This window comes from Pseudophryne corroboree, chromosome 10 (genome assembly GCF_028390025.1).
Source record: "Pseudophryne corroboree isolate aPseCor3 chromosome 10, aPseCor3.hap2, whole genome shotgun sequence".
Classification (NCBI taxonomy): domain Eukaryota; kingdom Metazoa; phylum Chordata; class Amphibia; order Anura; family Myobatrachidae; genus Pseudophryne; species Pseudophryne corroboree.
This window is the reverse complement of record NC_086453.1, coordinates 9,910,049-9,936,814: the sequence shown is the minus strand read 5'-3', so window position 1 is coordinate 9,936,814 and position 26,766 is coordinate 9,910,049. Positions and strand designations below refer to the sequence as shown.

The window sequence follows — 26,766 nt, the reverse complement described above, 5'->3', positions numbered from 1 at the left end:
CCATGTCTGTTCCAAGACTTACCGCAGCTGCGTTTGACGGCATGGCGGTGGAACGCCGGATCCTAAGGGAAAAGGCATTCAGGAAGAGGTCATTCCTACCCTGGTCAAAGCCAGAAAGGAGGTGACCGCACAACATTATCACCACATGTGGCGAAAATATGTTGCGTGGTGTGAGGCCAGGAAGGCCCCACGAAGAAATTTCAACTCGGTCGATTCCTGCATTTCTTGCAAACAGGAGTGTCTATGGGCCTCAAATTGGGGTCCATTAAGGTTCAAATTTCGGCCCTGTCGATTTTTCTTCCAGAAAGAATTGGCTTCAGTTCCTGAAGTCCAGAAGTTTGTCAAGGGAGTATTGCATATACAACCCCCTTTTGTGCCTCCAGTGGCACTGTGGGATCTCAACGTAGTTCTGGGATTCCTCAAAACACATTGGTTTAAAACCAGTCAAATCTGTGGATTTGAAGCATCTCACATGAAAAGTGAACATGCTCTTGGACCTGGCCTGGACCAGGCGAGTGTCAAATTGGTGGTTTTTTTCTCAAAAAAGCCCATATCTGTTTGTCCATTCGGACAGGGCAGAGCTGCGGACTCGTCCCCAGTTCTCTCCCTAAGGTGGTGTCAGTGTTTCACCTGAACCAGCTTATTGTGGTGTCTTGCGCCTACTAGGGACTTGGAGGACTCCAAGTTGCTAGATGTGGTCAGGGCCCTGAAAATATAGGTTCCAGGACGGCTGGAGTCAGGAAAACTGACTTGCTGTTATCCTGTATGCACCCAACAAACTGGGTGCTCTTGCTTTTAAGCAGACTTTTGCGAGTTGGATGTGTAATACAATTCAGCTTGCACATTCTGTGGCAGGCCTGCCACAGCCAAAATATGTAAATGCCCATTCCACAAGGAAGGTGGGCTCATCTTGGGCGGCTGCCCGAGGGGTCTCGGCTTTACAACTTTGCCGAGCGGCTATTTAGTCAGGGGCAAACACGTTTGTAAAATCCTACAAATTTGATACCCTGGCTGGGGAGGACCTGGAGTTCTCTCATTCGGTGCTGCAGAGTCATCCGCACTCTCCCGCCCGTTTGGGAGCTTTGGTATAATCCCCATGGTCCTTTCAGGAACCCCAGCATCCACTAGGACGATAGAGAAAATAAGAATTTACTTACCGATAATTCTATTTCTCGGAGTCCGTAGTGGATGCTGGGCGCCCATCCCAAGTGCGGATTATCTGCATTACTTGTACATAGTTACAAAAATCGGGTTATTATTGTTGTGAGCCATCTTTTCAGAGGCTCCGCTGTTATCATACTGTTAACTGGGTTCAGATCACAGGTTGTACAGTGTGATTGGTGTGGCTGGTATGAGTCTTACCCGGGATTCATAAATCCTTCCTTATTGTGTACGCTCGTCCGGGCACAGTACCTAACTGAGGCTTGGAGGAGGGTCATAGGGGGAGGAGCCAGTGCACACCACCTGATCCTAAAGCTTTACTTTTTGTGCCCGGTCTCCTGCGGAGCCGCTATTCCCCATGGTCCTTTCAGGAACCCCAGCATCCACTACGGACTCCGAGAAATAGAATTATCGGTAAGTAAATTCTTATTATCCTATCTATCCTATCTATCTATCTATCTATCTATCTATCTATCTATCTATCTATCTATCTTATCTATTTCTCTCTCTCTCTCTCTCTCTCTCTCTCTCTCTCTCTCTCTCTCTCTTTCTCTCTCTTCTCTCTCTCTCTCTCTTTCTCTCTCTCTCTTTCTCCTCTCTCTCTCTTTCTCTCTCTCTTTTTCTCTCTCTCTTTTTCTCTCTCTCTTTCTCTCTCTCTCTTTCTCTCTCTCTCTCTCTCTCTCTCTCTCTTTCTCTCTTTCTCTCTCTCTCTCTCTCTCTTTCTCTCTCTCTCTCTCTCTCTCTCTCTCTCTTTCTCTCTCTCTCTCTCTTTCTCTCTCTCTCTCTCTCTCTCTTTCTCTCTCTCTCTCTCTCTCTTTCTCTCTCTCTCTCTCTCTCTCTCTCTCTCTCTTTTTCTCTCTCTCTCTCTCTCTCTTTTTCTCTCTCTCTCTCTTTCTCTCTCTCTCTTTCTCTCTCTCTCTCTTTCTCTCTCTCTCTTTCTCTCTCTCTTTCTCTCTCTCTCTCTTTCTCTCTCTCTCTTTCTCTCTCTCTCTTTCTCTCTCTCTCTTTCTCTCTCTCTTTCTCTTTCTCTCTCTTTTTCTCTTTTTCTCTCTCTTTCTCTCTCTTTCTCTCTCTTTCTCTCTCTTTCTCTCTCTTTCTCTCTCTTTCTCTCTTTCTCTCTTTCTCTCTTTTTCTCTCTCTTTCTCTCTCTCTCCTGTCGCAGATGCGTTATCCCTGCCAGGGTCTGTACGTCATTCTCTCGCGCTCTCTCCTCGCAGGTCCTGAACCCGTTCTACATGTTCCAGGTGTTCAGCGTCATCCTGTGGCTGTGCGATAATTATTACTACTATGCGGTTTGCATCATTGTGATCTCCATTATCTCTATCGCCGTCTCGCTGTATGAAACCAGGAAGGTGAGAGACCAATCCCCTGTGTCCGACTTCTCGCTGTTCTCTATGGGGAACGGTCTAGATCATGTACGGCGTCTATACCGATACGCTGTGTACGGGCATTTTACTGGTGGTCTGATCGTCCCAACCTGTGTCACCCATAATGCATTGCTCCAGCGCTTAGAGACTTTCTGTGTATCTTCCCACAGCAAAGCGTGACCCCTCCGCAACATGGTGAAGATGGTGGTGAGCCTCCGAGTGCGACGGGCTGGGGGAGGTGAGAGGCGATGCCAATATATTATAGTAGTGGTTACTTATTCTTCACTGTAGACCTGTAAAGGAACGAGGGTTATAATACATAGGGGGAGATGTATCAAGCCTTGGAGAGAGATAAAGTGCATAGAGAGAACCTAACAACCAATCAGCCCCAAGCGGTCATTTTTTAGACCCACCCTGTAACATAGTATCTAGGAGCTGATTGGCTAATACTTTATCTCCGTCAACTAGATCTCTCTCCAAGCTTTGATAAATATCCCCCATAGCGAGGTGTGTTCCCCATCTCAGCTTTTATACAGCGCGCTACGTAACGGAGTTGGCCAGGCGGCCTTTCTCTGTGCGCAGTTTCTGGTAGGGGTCACCGCTCTAATTTATGTCGTTACAGAGGAGCTGATAGTCAGTTCCCTGGACCTGGTCCCCGGTGATTGCATCCTCCTGCCACCAGAGGGCGTGTATATGCCGTGTGACGCCGCCCTGCTGTCCGGAGAGTGTATAGTGAACGAGAGCATGCTGACAGGTGGGTGCTTGGGGCAGATAACGGAGCAGCCTAGAGGGTTCTGTCTTTGTAAAGTCATGTGACCCATTCTGTCTTAGGGGAGAGTGTGCCTGAAATGAAGACCCCATTACCAGATGGCCCCCAAGCAGCCGGCACGGTCTACTCCTCAGACACACATCAGCGCCACACTCTGTTCTGTGGAACCCAAGTTATCCAAGCGAAAAGCTACCTGGAGGATGAGGTCATTGCGGTAGTAGTGAGGACAGGTATGACGTGACCTGAGGAGCATCTGTCTGATATATAGTGCATGCATTCATGTAGGCTCCAGGTATGGCTCTGCATGTTAGACGTGGCTCCAGGTATGGCTCTGCATGTTAGACGTGGCTCCAGGTATGGCTCTGCATGTTAGACGTGGCTCCAGGTATGGCTCTGCATGTTAGACGTGGCTCCAGGTATGGCTCTGCATGTTAGACGTGGCTCCAGGTATGGCTCTGCATGTTAGACGTGGCTCCAGGTATGGCTCTGCATGTTAGACGTGGCTCCAGGTATGGCTCTGCATGTTAGACGTGGCTCCAGGTATGGCTCTGCATGTTATACGTGGCACCAGGTATGGCTCTGCATGTTATACGTGGCACCAGGTATGGCTGGCTCTGTATATTAGATGGGGCACCAGGTATGGCTGGCTCTGTGTATTAGATGGGGCACCAGGTATGGCTGGCTCTGTATATTAGATGGGGCACCAGGTATGGCTGGCTCTGTGTATTAAATGGGGCACCAGGTATAACTGGCTCTGTGTATTAGATGGGGCACCAGGTATGGCTGGCTCTGTGTATTAGATGGGGCACCAGGTATGACTGGCTCTGTGTATTAGATGGGGCACCAGGTATGGCTGGCTCTGTGTATTAGATGGGGCACCAGGTATGGCTGGCTCTGTGTATTAGATGGGGCACCAGGTATGGCTGGCTCTGTGTATTAGATGGGGCACCAGGTATGGCTGGCTCTGTGTATTAGATGGGGCACCAGGTATGACTGGCTCTGCGTATTAGACGGGGCACCAGGTATGACTGGCTCTGCGTATTAGACGGGGCACCAGGTATGGCTGGCTCTGCGTATTAGACGGGGCACCAGGTATGACTGGCTCTGCGTATTAGACGGGGCACCAGGTATGGCTGGCTCTGCGTATTAGACGGGGCACCAGGTATGGCTGGCTCTGCGTATTAGACGGGGCACCAGGTATGACTGGCTCTGCGTATTAGACGGGGCACCAGGTATGACTGGCTCTGCGTATTAGACGGGGCACCAGGTATGACTGGCTCTGCGTATTAGACGGGGCACCAGGTATGACTGGCTCTGCGTATTAGACGGGGCACCAGGTATGACTGGCTCTGCGTATTAGACGGGGCACCAGGTATGACTGGCTCTGCGTATTAGACGGGGCACCAGGTATGGCTGGCTCTGCGTATTAGACGGGGCACCAGGTATGGCTGGCTCTTTGTATTAGACGGGGCACCAGGTATGGCTGGCTCTGTGTATTAGACGGGGCACCAGGTATGGCTGGCTCTGTATATTAGACGGGGCACCAGGTATGACTGGCTCTGTATATTAGACGGGGCACCAGGTATGACTGGCTCTGTATATTAGACGGGGCACCAGGTATGACTGGCTCTGTGTATTAGATGGGGCACCAGGTATGGCTGGCTCTGTGTATTAGATGGGGCACCAGGTATGGCTGGCTCTGTATATTAGACGGGGCACCAGGTATGACTGGCTCTGTGTATTAGACCGGGCACCAGGTATGGCTGGCTCTGTGTATTAGACGGGGCACCAGGTATGGCTGGCTCTGTGTATTAGATGGGGCACCAGGTATGGCTGGCTCTGTGTATTAGATGGGGCACCAGGTATGGCTGGCTCTGTGTATTAGATGGGGCACCAGGTATGGCTGGCTCTGTGTATTAGATGGGGCACCAGGTATGGCTGGCTCTGTGTATTAGATGGGGCACCAGGTATGGCTGGCTCTGTGTATTAGATGGGGCACCAGGTATGGCTGGCTCTGTGTATTAGATGGGGCACCAGGTATGGCTGGCTCTGTATATTAGATGGGGCACCAGGTATGGCTGGCTCTGTATATTAGATGGGGCACCAGGTATGGCTGGCTCTGTATATTAGATGGGGCACCAGGTATGGCTGGCTCTGTATATTAGATGGGGCACCAGGTATGGCTGGCTCTGTGTATTAGATGGGGCACCAGGTATGGCTGGCTCTGTGTATTAGATGGGGCACCAGGTATGGCTGGCTCTGTGTATTAGATGGGGCACCAGCTATGGCTGGCTCTGTGTATTAGACGGGGCACCAGGTATGGCTGGCTCTGTGTATTAGATGGGGCACCAGGTATGGCTGGCTCTGTGTATTAGATGGGGCACCAGGTATGGCTGGCTCTGTGTATTAGATGGGGCACCAGGTATGGCTGGCTCTGTGTATTAGATGGGGCACCAGGTATGGCTGGCTCTGTGTATTAGATGGGGCACCAGGTATGGCTGGCTCTGTGTATTAGATGGGGCACCAGGTATGGCTGGCTCTGTGTATTAGATGGGGCACCAGGTATGGCTGGCTCTGTGTATTAGATGGGGCACCAGGTATGGCTGGCTCTGTGTATTAGACGGGGCACCAGGTATGACTGGCTCTGTATATTAGACGGGGCACCAGGTATGACTGGCTCTGTGTATTAGATGGGGCACCAGGTATGGCTGGCTCTGTGTATTAGATGGGGCACCAGGTATGGCTGGCTCTGCGTATTAGACGGGGCACCAGGTATGACTGGCTCTGCGTATTAGACGGGGCACCAGGTATGACTGGCTCTGCGTATTAGACGGGGCACCAGGTATGACTGGCTCTGTGTATTAGATGGGGCACCAGGTATGGCTCTGCATGTTATACGTAGCACCAGGTATGGCTGGCTCTGTATATTAGATGGGGCACCAGGTATGGCTAGCTCTGTATATTAGATGGGGCACCAGGTATGGCTGGCTCTGTATATTAGATGGGGCACCAGGTATGGCTGGCTCTGTATATTAGATGGGGCACCAGGTATGACTGGCTCTGTATATTAGACGGTGCACCAGGTATGGCTGGCTCTGTATATTAGATGGGGCACCAGGTATGGCTGGCTCTGTATATTAGATGGGGCACCAGGTATGGCTGGCTCTGTGTATTAGACGGGGCACCAGGTATGACTGGCTCTGCGTATTAGACGGGGCACCAGGTATGCTACACCTCTTCTTGTTTTTATTTTTATTTCTACACACAGGTTGTTTAGTATTTCCCGTTAGATAGTTTGGTGGACTTTTACTGACGCTGTTGGATGTAGAGATTCAGTTTCTTTAGCGCTATATCCTGTCTGCAGGTTTCTGCACAGCCAAAGGGAATCTGATCAGCTCAATCCTGCACCCCAAACCAATCCAGTTCAAGTTTTACCGCGATGCCCTCATGTTCGTGCTCGTCCTGGCTGTGTTCGGTGAGGAATCTGATTCTTCTGTCATTTGATTAATAAAAAAAGAAAAGGAATATAAAATTTGAAGTAGACTTTGAGATCATAGTATGTCCTAATCTTCCTTCCTTGTAATGTATAGATAGGGTCCCTATCGTACAAACTTCACATTACTCCATGACTAATTTGTGTTGGCATATGGTTGGTTTGTCAGATGTCTGCACTGGCTGCGGTTCAAGATAGGGGTCAGCTGTCTTTTGTGAGCCGCTGGGTTTGGGTCGGTTCTCCATAGTGAGCCGCTGGGTTGGGGTCAGTTCTCCATGGTGAGCTGCTGGGTAGGAGTTTGTTGTCCAAGGTGAGCTGCTGGGTAGGAATCTGTTGTCCATGGCGAGCTGCTGGGTAGGGATCAGTTGTCCATGGTGAGATGCAGGGTGGGGGTCACTTATCCATGCTGAGCTGCTGGGTGAGGGTCACTTATCCATGCTGAGCTGCTGGGTGAGGGTCACTTATCCATGCTGAGCTGCTGGGTGAGGGTCACTTATCCATGCTGAGCTGCTGGTTAGGAGTCTGTTGTCCATGGTGAGCTGCTGGGTAGGGATCAGTTGTCCATGGCGAGCTGCTGGGTAGGGATCAGTTGTCCATGGTGAGCTGCTGGGTGGGGTTCACTTATCCATACTGAGCTGCTGGGTAGGAGTCTGTTGTCCATGGCGAGCTGCTGGGTTGGAGTCTGTTGTCCATAGCGAGCTGCTGGGTTGGAGTCGGTTGTCCATGGCGAGCTGCTGGGTTGGAGTCGGTTGTCCATGGCGAGCTGCTGGGTTGGAGTCGGTTGTCCATTGCGAGCTGCTGGGTTGGAGTCGGTTGTCCATTGCGAGCTGCTGGGTTGGAGTCGGTTGTCCATGGTGAGCTGCTGGGTGGGGTTCACTTATCCATACTGAGCAGGTGGGTGGGGTTCACTTATCCATACTGAGCTGCTGGGTAGGAGTCTGTTGTCCATGGCGAGCTGCTGGGTTGGAGTCGGTTGTCCATGGCGAGCTGCTGGGTTGGAGTCTGTTGTCCATGGCGAGCTGCTGGGTTGGAGTCGGTTGTCCATGGCGAGCTGCTGGGTTGGAGTCGGTTGTCCATGGCGAGCTGCTGGGTTGGAGTCGGTTGTCCATGGCGAGCTGCTGGGTTGGAGTCTGTTGTCCATGGCGAGCTGCTGGGTTGGAGTCGGTTGTCCATGGCGAGCTGCTGGGTAGGAGTCGGTTGTCCATGGCGAGCTGCTGGGTAGGAGTCGGTTGTCCATGGCGAGCTGCTAGGTAGGAGTCGGTTGTCCATGGCGAGCTGCTGGGTGGGAGTCTGTTGTCCTTGGCGAGCTGCTGGGTAGGAGTCGGTTGTCCTTGGTGAGCTGCTGGGTAGGAGTCGGTTGTCCTTGGTGAGCTGCTGGGTAGGAGTCGGTTGTCCATGGCGAGCTGCTGGGTAGGAGTCGGTTGTCCATGGCGAGCTGCTGGGTAGGAGTCGGTTGTCCATGGCGAGCTGCTGGGTAGGAGTCGGTTGTCCATGGCGAGCTGCTGGGTAGGAGTCGGTTGTCCTTGGTGAGCTGCTGGGTAGGAGTCGGTTGTCCATGGCGAGTTGCTGGGTAGGAGTCGGTTGTCCATGGCGAGCTGCTAGGTAGGAGTCGGTTGTCCATGGCGAGCTGCTGGGTAGGAGTCGGTTGTCCATGGCGAGCTGCTGGGTAGGAGTCGGTTGTCCTTGGTGAGCTGCTGGGTAGGAGTCGGTTGTCCTTGGTGAGCTGCTCTGTGATCAGTTCTATTGGTCTAAGGCTACATTATGGGAAGTGTATAGTATGGTCAGGGGCAGCTGTTACTGACTGAATGTCCAACCTCTCTCTTCTTTCCTTGACAGCCATCATGGGGACCATCTATAGCATTGTCATTCATATCCTGCATAGGGTAAGTTCTGTCTCCCCAACCACATCACCCTATATGTTCCCCCTACACATTTCCATCTGCCTGACTGCTTCCGCGATTGTCTCCTGGTCAGGTTACTGTGTCTAGGATCGTTATTTTAGCCCTCGATATTATAACGATTATTGTACCACCGGCTCTTCCGGCTGCCATGACGGTTGGAACCATCTACGCTCAAAACCGGCTGAAGAAACATGGAATCTTCTGCATCAGTCCCCCGCGTATAAACGTTAGCGGCAAGATAAAGATGGTCTGCTTCGATAAGGTACAGTGTCATACATTATTTCATTTCAGCAATAGACGCAGGGCTAGAAAGCGTCGGCAATATCGCGTAGGCGCTAAGCTTCGGTGGTCGACGGCTGTTCTGTCACATTCTAAATATGACAAAGTCTCCTGAGCTTGTTTCAGTTGTCTTTGATTTTTCCTCTTCCTCTGTAGAGAACAATGATAAATGTCATCCACGTTCGCTCCTGTTTCATAGGTTATATATATCCCCAGCGCTGTACTATAGGGGAGATATATGTGAACCCTACTCACGCCCACAAGTCATGTTAACCCTAATCTGTCCATTGCTTAAACTTTTGAAAACCGGACAATCTTCAGCTACCTCTGTTTAGGCCAAATTGAGTTTTATTGGGCACCAGAAGGGTGGTGGGATGAATCCAGGGTTACCGTGACACGGAGAGGGTTATTGGCAATACAGGGTATGGGTGATGGGTACCTGTGCTCACACTTGATGGTGTCTTGACTAGTCTGTGATAAGAACGTTTGACTCTCCGATACATCGGGTGTAACTCTCCCGTAGCTCTGTCCCACCACTCTGGTGACGGAACTGTGGGAAGGCTTCATTCCTCTTGTCAGTTTTATGTGTTCTAAACATTGGTGGAGATCACTGGATAATGGCGTTTGTTCTCCACCAGTTCTCTGGTCCATTTCATTCATACAAACTCTTCCCCTTCCCATGGTGCCTCCCAGACAGGTACCCTAACGGAAGAAGGGCTGGATGTGTGGGGGGTTGTGCCTTTGGAGAGCGCCAGCTTCCTTCCAATCACCCATGATCCTCGTTCTCTGCCAGATGGACACTTGCTTAACACACTCGCCGCCTGCCACTCCGTCACTCTGCTGAATGGACAATACATCGGGGACCTCATGGATCTGAAGATGGTGGAGTCTACAGGTTGGGTGAGTTCTATGAGCGGTTCCCGTCTGTTCAGGTCAGTGTGTAGTTTTCCCGCTGTAAACCTTCCCTCTCCTTTGCAGGTGCTGGAAGACGGAGATGTGGATCCGCAGGTGAGAGAAAGTTTTGGGACCAAAGTTTTGTTGGTGCTGAAGCCACCCAGTCTGGACGAGCAACCCTATGGGCCGGTAAGTACAGTTAAGTATGCTCTGCCTCTCTCTGCTGTGCCGTCTCCCCCCGCAGCCGCCTGCTGTGCCGTCTCCCCCCGCATCCTTCTGCAGTGCCGCTCCCCCTGCTGCCGTTTGCTCTGCCTCTTCTCCCTGCAGCAATCTGATCTGATCTTTCTGTCCTCCGCTGGCTGTGTCTTTATTACCCCCTAGAAACATAAGGTGAATGTGGGGGTCCTGCAGAGGTTCCCCTTTTCCTCCAACCTACAGAGGATGAGTGTCATAGCCAAACTCCCTGGAGACTGCCCCTCGGAAATCTACATGAAGGGGGCTCCGGAGATGGTCGCCAGTCTGTGCAAGACCGAGACGGGTGAGTAGGGGAGCATCGAGTACGTGTAACTGTCTGTAGCCCAGCGGGATTTTCAGGGACCGTTGCTCAGGGATTGCATACCATAGGTGGTCATACATTTTATAATGCTAACCGGTTCCGGAATTGTGGGCGATCGTCTTATGGCCACTGGGCAGTGAGTGGTGAACGTTTTTCACACCCCATTAAGGGTAATGGGAGATTTTAGATTTTAGACACGTTACTTACAATTAGTTGTGTGAGTGTATATTAACGATGGGAGCCCGGAACCGCTGCTGCAGCTGCGTTTTTTGTGCCTAGTGTCAGGAGTATGAAAAACGGAGTCTGTGGTTTTTTTACATGCAAGTCAGTAAATTTACTGGCGCTTGTTGATACTGAGGGGAATTGAAAATGTCTCTGCAAGAATCTTATCGTCCGTAGACTTAACACTAGAGTTGTTTGCTAGTCTTCATTAAATAATTCTCTGTTATCTGTAAATTATAATGACGTGGCTCTCATTAGTGAGCCAGTGATGATCCGTAAGGGTTGTGGGTTCCAAGGGGTTAATCCTTCTGGTTCTCACTGTAAAACCTGATACCCCTTAGAGCAGTGGTTCCCAAACTGTGTGCCGTGGCACCCTCGGGTGCCTCAGGGCCTGATTTGGTGGCCCAGGACCAATTCAAATTATTTATGGTCAATTCCAGCCATAACTTATGTGGACAAACAGAAGCTTATCCTGTCCCCGCCACATAACTGAGCCGAAGGATGACATAGAGACGCCATTTACTATAATATTTTCTTCTGCATTTCTCATTAAGAAGCTTTTGGCCGTGTAGAAAATACAGATGCTCTAGGGCGCCGTGATTCTAAAATGTTTGGGAACCAAAAGGGTTGAGATTGCCTAAAGGATAAAATAAAAAAGGGGCAGACTAGATGGGCCAAGTACTAGATGGGCCAAGTGGTTCTTATCTGCCGTCAAATTCTATGTTTCTCTGACGTCCTAGTGGATGCTGGGGACTCCGTAAGGACCATGGGGGGGGGGGATAGCGGCTCCGCAGGAGACTGGGCACAAAAGTAAAGCTTTAGAACTACCTGGTGTGCACTGGCTCCTCCCCCTATGACCCTCCTCCAAGCCTCAGTTAGATTTTTGTGCCCGAACGAGAAGGGTGCAGACTAGGTGGCTCTCCTGAGCTGCTTAGTGAAAAGTTTAGTTTTAGGTTTTTTATGTTCAGTGAGACCTGCTGGCAACAGGCTCACTGCATCGAGGGACTAAGGGGAGAAGAAGCGAACTCACCTGCGTGCAGAGTGGATTGGGCTTCTTAGGCTACTGGACATTAGCTCCAGAGGGACCGATCACAGGCCCAGCCATGGATAGGTCCCAGAGCCACGCCGCCGGCCCCCTTACAGAGCCAGAATCCGGAAAATCGGCGGCAGAAGACGTCCTGTCTTCAACAAGGTAGCGCACAGCACTGCAGCTGTGCGCCATTGCTCTCAGCACACTTCACACTCCGGTCACTGAGGGTGCAGGGCGCTGGGGGGGGGCGCCCTGAGACGCAATAAAAACACCTTGGATGGCAAAAAATGCATCACATATAGCTCCTGGGCTATATGGATGAATTTAACCCCTGCCAGAATTCACAGAAAAACGGGAGATAGGCTCCGCCCCCTTCTCGGCGGCCTTATCTCCTCAGCACACTGGCGCCATTTTCCCTCACAGCTCCGTTGGAGGGAAGCTCCCTGGCTCTCCCCTGCAGTTACTACACTACAGAAAGGGTTAAAAAAGAGAGGGGGGGCACTAATTACGCGCAGTATTAAAAATACAGCAGCTATAAGGGGAAAAACACTTATATAAGGTTATCCCTGTATATATATATATAGCGCTCTGGTGTGTGCTGGCAAACTCTCCCTCTGTCTCCCCAAAGGGCTAGTGGGGTCCTGTCCTCTATCAGAGCATTCCCTGTGTGTGTGCTGTGTGTCGGTACGTTTGTGTCGACATGTATGAGGAGAAAAATGATGTGGAGACGGAGCAGATTGCCTGTAATAGTGATGTCATCCCCTAGGGGGTCGACACCTGAGTGGATGAACTGTTGGAAGGAATTATGTGACAGTGTCAGCTCTGTATAAAAGACAGTGGTTGACATGAGACAGCCGGCTACTCAGCTTGTGCCTGTCCAGACGTCTCATAGGCCGTCAGGGGCTCTAAAGCGCCCGTTACCTCAGATGGCAGATATAGACGCCGACACGGATACTGACTCCAGTGTCGACGGTGAAGAGACAAATGTGACTTCCAGTAGGGCCACAAGTTACATGATTGAGGCAATGAAAAATGTTTTACACATTTCTGATAATACGAGTACCACCAAAAAGGGGTATTATGTTCGGTGAGGAAAAACTACCTGTAGTTTTCCTGAATCTGAGAAATTAAATGAGGTGTGTGATGATGCGTGGGTTTCCCCCGATAACAACTGATAATTTCTAAAATGTTATTGGCATTATATCCTTTCCCGCCAGAGGTTAGGGTGCGTTGGGAAACATCCCCTAGGGTGGATAAAGCGCTCACACGCTTGTAAGAACAAGGGCTCTACCCTCTCCTGAGATGGCCGCCCTTAAGGATCCTGCTGATAGAAAGCTGGTGGGTATCCTAAAATGTATTTACACACATACTGGTGTTATACTGCGACCAACAATCGCCTCAGCCTGGATGTGCAGTGCTGGGTTGGTGTGGTCGGATTCCCTGACTGAAAATATTGATACCCTAGATAGGGACAGTATATTATTGCCTATAGAACATTTAAAAGATGCATTTCTATATATGCATGATGCACAGCGGAATATTTGCCGACTGGCATCAAGTCTAAGTGCGTTGTCCATTTCTGCCAGTAGAGGGTTATGGACACGACAGTGGTCAGGTGATGCGGATTCCAAACGGCATTTGGAAGTATTGCCTTATTAAAGGGAGGAGTTATTTGGGGTCGGTCTTTCAGACCTGGTGGCCACGGCAACAGCTGGGAAATCCACGTTTGTACCCCAGGTCGCCTCTCAACATAAGAAGACGCCGTATTATCAGGCGCAGTCTTTTCGTGGGCAAGCGGGCAAAAGGTTCCTCATTTCTGCCCCGTGACAGAGGGAGAGGAAAAAGGCTGCAGAAATCAGCCAGTTCCCAGGAACAGAAGCCCTCTCCCGCCTCTGCCAAGCCCTCAGTATGACGCTGGGGCTTTACAAGCAGAATCAGGCACGGTGGGGGCCCGTCTCAATGAATTTCAGCGCGCAGTGGGCTCACTCGCAAGTAGACCCCTGGATCCTTCAAGGGATATCTCAGGGGTACAGATTGGAATTCGAGACGTCTCCCCCTCGCCGTTTCCTAAAGTCGGCTTTACCGATGTCTCCCTCTGACAGGGAGGCAGTTTTGGAAGCCATTCACAAGCTGTATTCTCAGCAGGTGATAATCAAGGTACCCCTCCTGCAACAGGGAACGGGGTATTATTCCACACTGTTGTGGTACCGAAGCCGGACGGCTCGGTGAGACCGATTCTAATTCTAAAATCTTGAACACTTACATACGGAGGTTCAAATTCAAGATTGAGTCACTCAGAGCAGTGATTGCGAACCTGTAAGAAGGGGACTACATGATGTCTCGGGACATCAAGGATGCTTATCTTCATGTCCCAATTTACCTTTCTCACCAAGGGTACCTCATGTTTGTGGTACAGAACTGTCACTATCAGTTCAGACGCTGCCGTATGGATGGTCCACGGCACCCCGGGTCTTTACCAAGGTAATGGCCGAAATGATGATACTCCTTCGAAGGAAGGGAATTTTAGTTATCCCTTACTTGGACGATTCCCTGATAAGGGTAAGATCCAGGGAACAGTTGGAGGTCGGTGTAGCACTATCTCAGGTAGTGTTGCGGCAGCACGATTGGATTCTCAATATTCCAAAATCGCAGCTGATTCCGACGACTCGTCTTCTGTTCCTAGGGGATGATCCTGGACACAGTCCAGAAAAAGGTGTTTCTCCCGGAGGAGAAAGTCAGGGAGTTATCCGAGCTAGTCGGGGACCTCCTATAACCGAGCCAAGTCTCAGTACATCAATGAAAGGGTTCTGGGAAAAATGGTGGCTTCCTACGAAGCAATCCCATTCGGCAGATTCCACGCAAGAACTTTCCAGTGGGACCTGCTGGACAAATGGTCCGGGTCGCATCTTCAGATGCATCAGCGGATAACCCTGTCACCAAGGACAAGGGTGTCCCTCCTGTGGTGGTTGCAGAGTGCTCATCTTTTAGAGGGCCGCAGATTCGGCATTCAGGACTGGGTCCTGGTGCCCACGGATGCCAGCCTGCGAGGCTGGGGGGCAGTCACACAGGGAAGGAATTTCCAGGGCTTATGGTCAAGCCTGGAGACATCACTTCACATAAATATCCTGAAGCTAAGGGCCATTTACAATGCTCTAAGCTTAGCAAGACCTCTGCTTCAAGGTCAGCCGGGGTTGATCCAGTCGGACAACATCACGGCAGTCACCCATGTAAACAGACAGGGTGGCACAAGAAGCAGGAGGGCAATGGCAGAAGCTGCAAGGATTCTTCGCTGGGCGGAAAATCATGTGATAGCACTGTCAGCAGTATTCATTCCGGGAGTGGACAACTGGGAAGCAGACTTCCTCAGCAGACACGACCTCCACCCGGGAGAGTGGGGACTTCACCCAGAAGTCTTCCACATGATGATAAACAGTTGGGAAAAACTCGACAGGTATTGCGCCAGGTCAAGGGACCCTCAGGCAATAGCTGTAGACGCTCTGGTAACACCGTGGGTGTTCCAGTCAGTGTATGTGTTCCCTCCTCTGCCTCTCATACCCAAGGTACTGAGAATTATAAGATGGAGAGGAGTAAGCACTATATTCGTGGCTCCGGATTGGCCAAGAAGGACTTGGTAACCGGAACTTCAAGAGATGCTCACGGAGGATCCGTGGCCTCTACCTCTAAGAAGGGACCTGCTCCAGCAAGGACCCTGTCTGTTCCAAGACTTACCGCGGCTGCGTTTGACGGCATGGCGGTTGAACGCCGGATCCTGAAGGAAAAAGGCGTTCCGGATGAAGTCATCCCTATCCTGATCAAAGCCAGGAAGGATGTAACCGCAAAACATTATCACCGCATTTGGCGAAAATATGTTGCGTGGTGCGAGGCCAGTAAGGCCCGACGGAGGAAATTCAACTGGGTCGATTCCTACATTTCCTGCAAACAGGAGTATCTATGGGCCTGAAATTGGGGTCCATTAAGGTTCAAATTTCGGCCCTGTCAATTTTCTTCCAAAAAGAACTAGCTTCAGTCCCTGAAGTTCAGACGTTTGTAAAAGGGGTACTGCATATACAGCCTCCTTTTGTGCCTCCAGTGGCACCTTGGGATCTCAATGTAGTTTTTGGGTTCCAAAAGTCACATTGGTTTGAACCACTTAAATCTGTGGAGTTAAAATATCTCACATGGAAAGTGGTCATGCTGTTGGCCCTGGCCTGGGCCAGGCGCGTGTCAGAATTGGCGGCTTTATCCTGTAAAAGCCCTTATCTGATTTTCCATTCGGACAGGGCGGAATTGAGGACTCGTCCTCAGTTTCTCCCTAAGGTGGTTTCAGCGTTTCACCTGAACCAACCTATGGTGGTGCCTGCGGCTACTAGGAACTTGGAGGACTCCAAGTTGCTAGACGTTGTCAGGGCCCTGAAAATATATTTCTCTAACGTCCTAAGTGGATGCTGGGGACTCCGTAAGGACCATGGGGAATAGCGGCTCCGCAGGAGACTGGGCACATCTAAAGAAAGCTTTAGGACTATCTGGTGTGCACTGGCTCCTCCCCCTATGACCGTCCTCCAAGCCTCAGTTAGATCTCTGTGCCCGAACGAGAAGGGTGCACACTAGGGGCTCTCCTGAGCTTCTTAGTGAAAGTTTTAGTTTAGGTTTTTTATTTTCAGTGAGACCTGCTGGCAACAGGCTCACTGCATCGAGGGACTAAGGGGAGAAGAAGCGAACTCGCCTGCGTGCAGAGTGGATTGGGCTTCTTAGGCTACTGGACATTAGCTCCAGAGGGACGATCACAGGCCCAGCTTGGATGGGTCCCAGAGCCGCGCCACCGGCCCCCTTACAGAGCCAGAAGGCAGAAGAGGTCCGGAAAATCGGCGGCAGAAGACGTCCTGTCTTCAACAAGGTAGCGCACAGCACTGCAGATGTGCGCCATTGCTCTCAGCACACTTCGGTCACTGAGGGTGCAGGGCGCTGGGGGGGGGCGCCCTGAGACGCAATAAAAACACCTTGGATGGCAAAAAAAATGCATCACATATAGCTCCTGGGCTATATGGATGCATTTAACCCCTGCCAGAATACATAGAAAAACGGGAGATAAGGCCGCCGATAAGGGGGCGGAGCCTATCTCCTCAGCACACTGGCGCCATTTTCCCTCACAGCTCCGTTGGAGGGAAGCTCCCTGTCTCTCCCCTGCAGTCACTACACTACAGAAAGGGTTAAAAAAGAGAGGGGGGCACTAATTAGGCGCAGTATTAACTATACAGCAGCTATAAGGGGAAAAACACTTATATAAGGTTATCCCTGTATATATATAGCGCTCTGGTGTGTGCTGGCAAACTCTCCCTCTGTCTCCCCAAAGGGCTAGTGGGGTCCTGTCCTCTATCAGAGCATTCCCTGTGTGTGTGCTGTATGTCGGTACTTTTGTGTCGACATGTATGAGGAGAAAAATAATGTGGAGACGGAGCAGATTGCCTGTAATCGTGATGTCACCCCCTAGGGGGTCGACACCTGAGTGGATGAACTGTTGGAAGAAATTACGTGACAGTGTCAGCTCTGTATAAAAGACAGTGGTTGACATGAGACAGCCGGCTACTCAGCTTGTGCCTGTCCAGACGTCTCATAGGCCGTCAGGGGCTCTAAAGCGCCCGTTACCTCAGATGGCAGATATAGACGCCGACACGGATACTGACTCCAGTGTCGACGGTGAAGAGACAAATGTGACTTCCAGTAGGGCCACAAGTTACATGATTGAGGCAATGAAAAATGTTTTACACATTTCTGATAATACGAGTACCACCAAAAAGGGGTATTATGTTCGGTGAGGAAAAACTACCTGTAGTTTTCCTGAATCTGAGAAATTAAATGAGGTGTGTGATGATGCGTGGGTTTTCCCCCGATAACAACTGATAATTTCTAAAATGTTATTGGCATTATATCCTTTCCCGCCAGAGGTTAGGGTGCGTTGGGAAACACCCCCTAGGGTGGATAAAGCGCTCACACGCTTGTAAGGGCTCTACCCTCGCCTGAGATGGCCGCCCTTAAGGATCCTGCTGATAGAAAGCAGGAGGGTATCCTAAAATGTATTTACACACATACTGGTGTTATACTGCGACCAGCAATCGCCTGAGCCTGGATGTGCAGTGCTGGGTTGGCGTGGTCGGATTCCCTGACTGAAAATATTGATACCCTAGATAGGGACAGTATATTTTTGCCTATAGAGCATTTAAAAGATGCATTTCTATATATGCGTGATGCACAGCGGAATATTTGCCGACTGGCATCAAGTCTAAGTGCGTTGTCCATTTCTACCAGTAGAGGGTTATGGACACGTCAGTGGTCAGGTGATGCGTATTCCAAACGGCATTTGGAAGTATTGCTTTATTAAGGGGAGGAGTTATTTGGGGTCGGTCTTTCAGACCTGGTGGCCACGGCAACAGCTGGGAAATCCACGTTTGTACCCCAGGTCGCCTCTCAACATGAGAAGACGCCGTATTATCAGGCGCAGTCTTTTCGTGGACAAGCGGGCAAAAGGTTCCTCATTTCTGCCCCATGACAGAGGGAGAGAAAAAAGGCTGCAGAAATCGGCCAGTTCCCAGGAACAGAAACCCTCTCCCGCCTCTGCCAAGCCCTCAGTATACGCTGGGGCTTTACAAGCAGAATCAGGCACGGTGGGGGGCCCGTCTCAATGAATTTCAGCGCGCAGTGGGCTCACTCGCAAGTAGACCCCTGGATCCTTCAGGTGATATCTCAGGGGTACAAATTAGAATTCGAGACGTCTCCCCCTCGCCGTTTCCTAAAGTCGGCTTTACCGATGTCTCCTTCTGACAGGGAGACAGTTTTGGAAGCCATTCACAAGCTGTATTCCCAGCAGGTGATAATCAAGATACCCCTCCTGCAACAGGGAACGGGGTATTATTCCACACTGTTGTGGTACCGAAGCCGGACGGCTCGGTGAGACCGATTCTAAATCTAAAATCTTTGAACACTTACATACAGAGGTTCAAATTCAAGATTGAGTCACTCAGAGCAGTGATTGCGAACCTGGAAGAAGGGGACTACATGATGTCTCGGGACATCAAGGATGCTTACCTTCATGTCAAAATTTACCCTTCTCACCAAGGGTACCTCAGGTTTATGGTACAGAACTGTCACTATCAGTTCAGACGCTGCCGTATGGATGGTCCACGGCACCCCGGGTCTTTACCAAGGTAATGGCCGAAATGATGATATTCCTTCGAAGGAAGGGAATTTTAGTTATCCCTTACTTGGACAATTCCCTGATAAGGGTAAGATCCAGGGAACAGTTGGAGGTCGGTGTAGCACTATCTCAGGTAGTGTTGCGGCAGCACGATTGGATTCTCAATATTCCAAAATCGCAGCTGGTTCCGACGACGTGTCTTCTGTTCCTAGGGATGATCCTGGACACAGTCCAGAAAAAGGTGTTTCTCCCGGAGGAGAAAGCCAGGGAGTTATCCGAGCTAGTCAGGAACCTCCTAAAACCGAGCCAAGTTTCAGTGCATCAATGCACAAGGGTTCTGGGTAAAATGGTGGCTTCCTACGAAGCAATCCCATTCGGCAGATTCCACGCAAGAACTTTCCAGTGGGACCTGCTGGACAAATGGTCCGGGTCGCATCTTCAGATGCATCAGCGGATAACCCTGTCACCAAGGACAAGGGTGTCCCTCCTGTGGTGGTTGCAGAGTGCTCATCTTCTAGAGGGCCGCAGATTAGGCATTCAGGACTGGGTCCTGGTGACCACGGATGCCAGCCTGCGAGGCTGGAGAGCAGTCTCACAGGGAAGGAATATCCAGGGCTTATGGTCAAGCCTGGAGATATCACTTCACATAAATATCCTGAAGCTAAGGGACATTTACAATGCTCTAAGCTTAGCAAGACCTCTGCTTCAAGGTCAGCCGGTGTTGATCCAGTCGGACAACATCACGGCAGTCACCCACGTAAACAGACAGGGTGGCACAAGAAGCAGGAGGGCAATGGCAGAAGCTGCAAGGATTCTTCGCTGGGCGGAAAATCATGTGATAGCACTGTCAGCAGTATTCATTCCGGGAGTGGACAACTGGGAAGCAGACTTCCTCAGCACGACCTCCACCCGGGAGAGTGGGGACTTCACCCAGAAGTCTTCCATATGATTAAAAACTCGACAGGTATTGCGCCAGGTCCAGGGACCCTCAGGCAATAAGCTGTAGACGCTCTGGTAACACCGTGGGTGTACCAGTCAGGGTATGTGTTCCCTCCTCTGCCTCTCATACCCAAGGTACTGAGATTGATAAGATGGAGAGGAGTAAGCACTATATTCGTGGTTCCGGATTGGCCAAGAAGGACTTGGTAACCGGAACTTCAAGAGATGCTCACGGAGGATCCGTGGCCTCTACCTCTAAGAAGGGACCTGCTCCAGCAAGGACCCTGTCTGTTCCAAGACTTACCGCGGCTGCGTTTGACGGCATGGTGGTTGAACGCCGGATCCTGAAGGAAAAAAGGCATTCCGGATGAAGTCATCCCTATCCTGATCAAAGCCAGGAAGGATGTAACCGCAAAAACATTATCACCGCAATTGGCGAAAATATGTTGCGTGGTGCGAGGCCAGTAAGGCCTGACGGAGGAAATTCAACTGGGTCGATTCCTACATTTCCTGCAAACAGGAGTGTCTATGGGCCTGAAATTGGGGTCCATTAAGGTTCAAATTTCGGCCCTGTCAATTTTCTTCCAAAAAGAACTAGCTTCAGTCCCTGAAGTTCAGACGTTTGTAAAAGGGGTACTGCATATACAGCCTCCTTTTGTGCCTCCAGTGGCACTTTGGGATCTCAATGTAGTTTTGGGTTCCAAAAGTCACATTGGTTTGAACCACTTAAATCTGTGGAGTTAAAATATCTCACATGGAAAGTGGTCATGCTGTTGGCCCTGGCCTGGGCCAGGCGCGTGTCAGAATTGGCGGCTTTATCCTGAAAAAGCCCTTATCTGATTTTCCATTCGGACAGGGCGGAATTGAGGACTCGTCCTCCGGTTCTCCCTAAGGTGGTTTCAGCGTTTCACCTGAACCAACCTATTTGTGGTGCCTGCGGCTACTAGGGACTTGGAGGACTCCAAGTTGCTAGACGTTGTCAGGGCCCTGAAAATATATGTTTCCAGGACGGCTGGAGTCAGGAAATCTGACTCGCTGTTTATCCTGTATGCACCCAACAAGCTGGGTGCTCCTGCTTCTAAGCAGACTATTGCTCGTTGGATTTGTAGTACAATTCAGCTTGCACATTCTGTGGCAGGCCTGCCACAGCCAAAAATCTGTAAATGCCCACTCCACAAGGAAGGTGGGCTCATCTTGGGCGGCTGCCCGAGGGGGCTCGGCTTTACAACTTTGCCGAGCAGCTACTTGGTCAGGAGCAAATACGTTTGTAAAATTCTACAAAATTGATATCCTGGCTGAGGAGGACCTGGAGTTCTCTCATTTGGTGCTGCAGAGTCATCCGCACTCTCCCGCCCATTTGGGAGCTTTGGTATAATCCCCATGGTCCTTACGGAGTCCCCAGCATCCACTAGGACGTCAGAGAAAATAAGAATTTACTTACCGATAATTCTATTTCTCGTAGTCCGTAGTGGATGCTGGGCGCCCATCCCAAGTGCGGATTGTCTGCAATACTGGTACATAGTTATTGTTACCAAAAATCGGGTTATTGCTGTAGTGAGCCATCTTTTCTAGAGGCTCCTCTGTTATCATGCTGTTAACTGGGTTTAGATCACAAGTTATACGGTGTGATTGGTGTGGCTGGTATGAGTCTTACCCGGGATTCAAAATCCTAACTTATTGTGTACGCTCGTCCGGGCACAGTATCCTAACTGAGGCTTGGAGGAGGGTCATAGGGGGAGGAGCCAGTGCACACCAGGTAGTTCTAAAGCTTTACTTTTGTGCCCAGTCTCCTGCGGAGCCGCTATCCCCCCCCATGGTCCTTACGGAGTCCCCAGCATCCACTACGGACTATGAGAAATAGAATTATCGGTAAGTAAATTCTTATTTTCTATGTAACCACTGCCTTAGCGTGTTGAATAGCGCCCTCTGCTGGCGCTGGAAGTGATTGCGGCTTGATGTGGTGTGGCCTGTGTATTAGGGGAACATACTGTTGATGTGTTTATGTGGCGTTTATCACAGTACCGCCTGACTTCTCCGCGATGCTGCGTCAATACACACAGGACGGGTTCCGGGTGCTGGGATTTGCACATAAAACGCTCCATACGACCAAAACCTTTGAAGAGGCTCAGTCCATCACCAGGTTTGTATAATCACCTCTTTTGTCATTGGCTTCCCTGGTATATTATACAGTATGTGATGATTTAGTCTGGGATTGCGGGCCGTATACATCTGTGATAGCCTCATTTTCTTCTCCAGGGTCCATAGGCATCCACATGGATGACATTGGGGTGTAGGTGGTTGGAGAGGACCGGGCATCAAACAGTTAAAGCTTTTGAGATCGTGTGATGCTCCGGTCCCTCCTCCCCTATACCCCGCCAGCCAGGGCTAGGGTGACCCCGTGTCAGCAGTCACCGGCAGCTCGTTCTTCCCACCATGGAATCCGTCTGCTTAGTAGCTACCCATTCCCGGTATGGACCCTGTACCCCGTGGATGACAGTAATATCTAGAGTTACTTTTCCAGCAGTCCTAACCGGTGTATAAACAGACCGTGAATATTGTATAACAGACGGTTCTGGGCCTGCTGACAAGATGGGGCTCAACTTTGCTTTGGGTTTTATGCAAATGGCCCCACCCAACCGCTTTTTCTGCAAACTTATGTTCTGCAATGTGTATGTCTTAGTGCACATCTAGATTGACTGACTGTAGCTACGTTTTCCATGAATAAGGCAAAGTTTGTGTTATGGATGTTGGAATCATTTTTATCTGTAAAAGAAAAGTGTACTCCGGTGTTTCCCAGGAACAGTTGCACAGCAGAGCTTGCGATCTAATATATTTTTGCTAGGAACAGTTGCACAGCAGAGCTTGCAATCATATATTTCTCTAACGTCCTAGTGGATGCTGGGGACTCCGTCAGGACCATGGGGATTAGCGGCTCCGCAGGAGACGGGGCACAAAAATAAAGCTTTAGGATCAGGTGGTGTGCACTGGCTCCTCCCCCTATGACCCTCCTCCAAGCCTCAGTTATGTTTTTGTGCCCGTCCGAGCAGGGTGCAATCTAGGTGGCTCTCCTAAAGAGCTGCTTAGAAAAAGTTTTTAGGTTTTTTATTTTCAGTGAGTCCTGCTGGCAACAGGCTCACTGCATCGAGGGACTTAGGGGAGAGAAGTCAACTCGCCTGCGTGCAGGATGGATTGGCTTCTTAGGCTACTGGACACCATTAGCTCCAGAGGGATCGAACACAGGCCCAGCCATGGAGTCCGGTCCCGGAGCCGCGCCGCCGAACCCCCTTGCAGATGCCGAAGATGGAAGAGGTCCAGAAGCAGGCGGCAGAAGACTTTTCAGTCTTCCTGAGGTAGCGCACAGCACTGCAGCTGTGCGCCATTGTTGTCAGCACACTTCACACAGCGGTCACGGAGGGTGCAGGGCGCTGGGGGGGCGCCCTGGGCAGCAATGTATAATACCTTTTTATGGCTAAAAAATACATCACATATAGCCCTTGAGGCTATATGGATGTATTTAACCCCTGCCAGATCTCACAAACTCCGGAGAAGAGCCCGCCGAAATAGGGGGCGGGGCTTATTCTCCTCAGCACACAGCGCCATTTTCCTGCTCAGCTCCGCTGTGAGGAAGGCTCCCAGGACTCTCCCCTGCACTGCACTACAGAAACAGGGTAAAACAGAGAGGGGGGGCACTTTTTTGGGCGATATTACTATATTTAAGCTGCTATAAGGATACAACACTTATATAGGGTTGTTCCCATATATATTATAGCGCTTGGGTGTGTGCTGGCAAACTCTCCCTCTGTCTCCCCAAAGGGCTAGTGGGGTCCTGTCTTCAATAGAGCATTCCCTGTGTGTCGGTACGTGTGTGTCGACATGTATGAGGACGATGTTGGTGTGGAGGCAGAGCAATTGCCGGTAATGGTGATGTCACCCCCCAGGGAGTCGACACCGGAATGGATGGCTTTGTTTATGGAATTACGTGATAATGTCAGCACATTACAAAAATCAGTTGACGACATGAGACGGCCGGAAAACCAGTTAGTACCTGCCCAGGCGTCTCAGACACCGTCAGGGGCTGTAAAACGCCCTTTACCTCAGTCGGTCGACACAGACCCAGACACGGACACTGAATCTAGTGTCGACGGTGAAGAAACAAACGTATTTTCCAGTAGGGCCACACGTTATATGATCACGGCAATGAAGGAGGCTTTGCATATCTCTGATACTACAAGTACCACAAAAAGGGGTATTATGTGGGGGGTGAAAAAACTACCTGTAGTTTTTCCTGAATCAGAGGAATTGAATGATGTATGTGATGAAGCGTGGGTTAACCCAGATAGAAAAGTGCTAATTTCAAAAAAGTTATTGGTATTATACCCTTTCCCGCCAGAGGTTAGGGCGCGCTGGGAAACACCCCCTAAGGTGGATAAGGCGCTCACACGCTTATCAAAACAAGTGGCGTTACCGTCTCCTGATACGGCCGCCCTCAAGGATCCAGCTGATAGGAGGCTGGAAACTACCCTAAAAAGTATATACACACATACTGGTGTTATACTGCGACCAGCCATCGCCTCAGCCTGGATGTGCAGTGCTGGGGTGGTCTGGTCGGATTCCCTGACTGAAAATATTGATACCCTGGATAGGGACAGTATTTTACAGACTTTAGAGCAATTAAAGGATGCTTTTCTTTATATGCGAGATGCTCAGAGGGATATTTGCACTCTGGCATCGAGAGTAAGTGCGATGTCCATATCTGCCAGAAGAAGTTTATGGACACGACAGTGGTCAGGTGATGCGGATTCCAAACGGCATATGGAAGTATTGCCGTATAAAGGGGAGGAATTATTTGGCGTCGGTCTATCGGATTTGGTGGCCACGGCAACTGCCGGGAAATCCACCTTTTTACCTCAGACCCCCTCCCAACAGAAAAAGACACCGTCTTTTCAGCCGCAGTCCTTTCGGTCCTATAAGAAGCGGGCAAAAGGACAGTCATATCTGCCCCGAGGCAGAGAAAAGGATAAGAGAGGGCAGCAAGCAGCTCCTTCCCAGGAACAGAAGCCCTCCGCGGGTTCTGCAAAGCCCTCAGCATGACGCTGGGGCTTTACAAGCGGACTCAGGAACGGTGGGGGGTCGACTCAAGAATTTCAGCGCGCAGTGGGCTTGCTCACAGGTGGACCCCTGGATCCTGCAGGTAGTATCTCAGGGTTACAGGTTGGAATTCGAGAAGTCTCCCCCTCGCCGGTTCCTAAAGTCTGCTTTGCCAACGTCTCCCTCAGACAGGGCGACGGTATTGGAAGCCATTCACAAGCTGTTTTCTCAGCAGGTGATAGTCAAGGTACCCCTCCTACAACAGGAAAAGGGGTATTACTCCACGCTATTTGTGGTACCGAAGCCGGACGGCTCGGTAAGACCTATTCTAAATCTGAAATCTTTGAACCTGTACATACAAAAATTCAAGTTCAAGATGGAATCACTCAGAGCAGTGATAGCGAATCTGGAAGAAGGGGACTTTATGGTGTCCCTGGACATAAAAGATGCTTACCTGCATGTCCCAATTTGCCCTTCACATCAAGGGTACCTCAGGTTCGTGGTGCAAAACTGTCATTATCAGTTTCAGACGCTGCCGTTTGGATTGTCCACGGCACCTCGGGTCTTTACCAAGGTAATGGCCGAAATGATGATTCTTCTGCGAAGAAGAGGCGTATTAATTATCCCTTACTTGGACGATCTCCTGATAAGGGCAAGGTCCAGAGAACAGCTGGAGGACGGAGTAGCACTAACCCAAGTAGTGCTGCAACAACACGGGTGGATTCTGAATTTTCCAAAATCTCAGTTGACCCCGACAACACGTCTGCTGTTCCTGGGAATGATTCTGGACACGGTTCAGAAAAAGGTGTTTCTTCCGGAGGAGAAAGCCAAGGAGTTATCCGAACTTGTCAGGAACCTCCTAAAACCAGGAAAAGTGTCTGTGCATCAATGCACAAGAGTCCTGGGAAAGATGGTGGCTTCTTACGAAGCAATCCCATTCGGCAGATTCCACGCACGAACTTTTCAGTGGGATCTGCTGGACAAATGGTCCGGATCGCATCTGCAGATGCATCAGCGGATAACCTTATCGCCACGGACAAGGGTGTCTCTTCTGTGGTGGTTGCAGAGTGCTCATCTGTTAGAAGACCGCAGATTCGGCATACAGGACTGGGTCCTGGTGACCACGGATGCCAGTCTGAGAGGCTGGGGAGCGGTCACACAGGGAAGAAACTTCCAGGGAGTATGGTCAAACCTGGAGATGTCTCTTCACATAAATATACTGGAGCTAAGAGCGATTTACAATGCTCTAAGCCTGGCAAAACCCCTGCTTCAGGGTCAGCCGGTGTTGATCCAGTCGGACAACATCACGGCAGTCGCCCACGTAAACAGACAGGGCGGCACAAGAAGCAGGACAGCAATGGCAGAAGCTGCAAGGATTCTTCGCTGGGCGGAAGATCATGTGATAGCACTGTCAGCAGTGTTCATTCCGGGAGTGGACAACTGGGAAGCAGACTTCCTCAGCAGACACGATCTACACCCGGGAGAGTGGGGACTTCATCCAGAAGTCTTCCACATGATTGTGAACCGTTGGGAAAAACCAAAGGTGGATATGATGGCGTCTCGCCTCAACAAAAAACTGGACAGGTATTGCGCCAGGTCAAGAGACCCTCAGGCAATAGCTGTGGACGCTCTGGTAACACCGTGGGTGTTCCAGTCAGTGTATGTGTTTCCTCCTCTGCCTCTCATACCCAAAGTACTGAGAATTATACGGCAAAGGGGAGTAAGAACGATACTCGTGGCTCCGGATTGGCCAAGAAGAACTTGGTACCCGGAACTTCAGGAGATGCTCACGGAAAATCCGTGGCCTCTACCTCTAAGACGGGACCTGATTCAGCAGGGACCGTGTCTATTCCAAGACTTACCACGGCTGCGTTTGAC

The 26,766-nt window shown here is 50.5% G+C and overlaps 1 protein-coding gene across 1 annotated transcript in view; it reads left to right on the top strand.

Moving 5' to 3' along the window:
- ATP13A2 (ATPase cation transporting 13A2) overlaps positions 1-26,766 on the top strand; it is a 125,069-nt gene that overhangs the window by 75,652 nt on the left and 22,651 nt on the right. Inside the window, 12 exon segments of the mRNA XM_063942101.1 lie at positions 2,379-2,513; positions 2,699-2,710; positions 2,712-2,766; positions 3,151-3,282; positions 3,360-3,527; positions 6,662-6,772; positions 8,627-8,673; positions 8,765-8,953; positions 9,664-9,870; positions 9,949-10,053; positions 10,246-10,402; positions 21,820-21,940. Coding sequence (XP_063798171.1) covers positions 2,379-2,513; positions 2,699-2,710; positions 2,712-2,766; positions 3,151-3,282; positions 3,360-3,527; positions 6,662-6,772; positions 8,627-8,673; positions 8,765-8,953; positions 9,664-9,870; positions 9,949-10,053; positions 10,246-10,402; positions 21,820-21,940 — 1,439 coding nt within the window.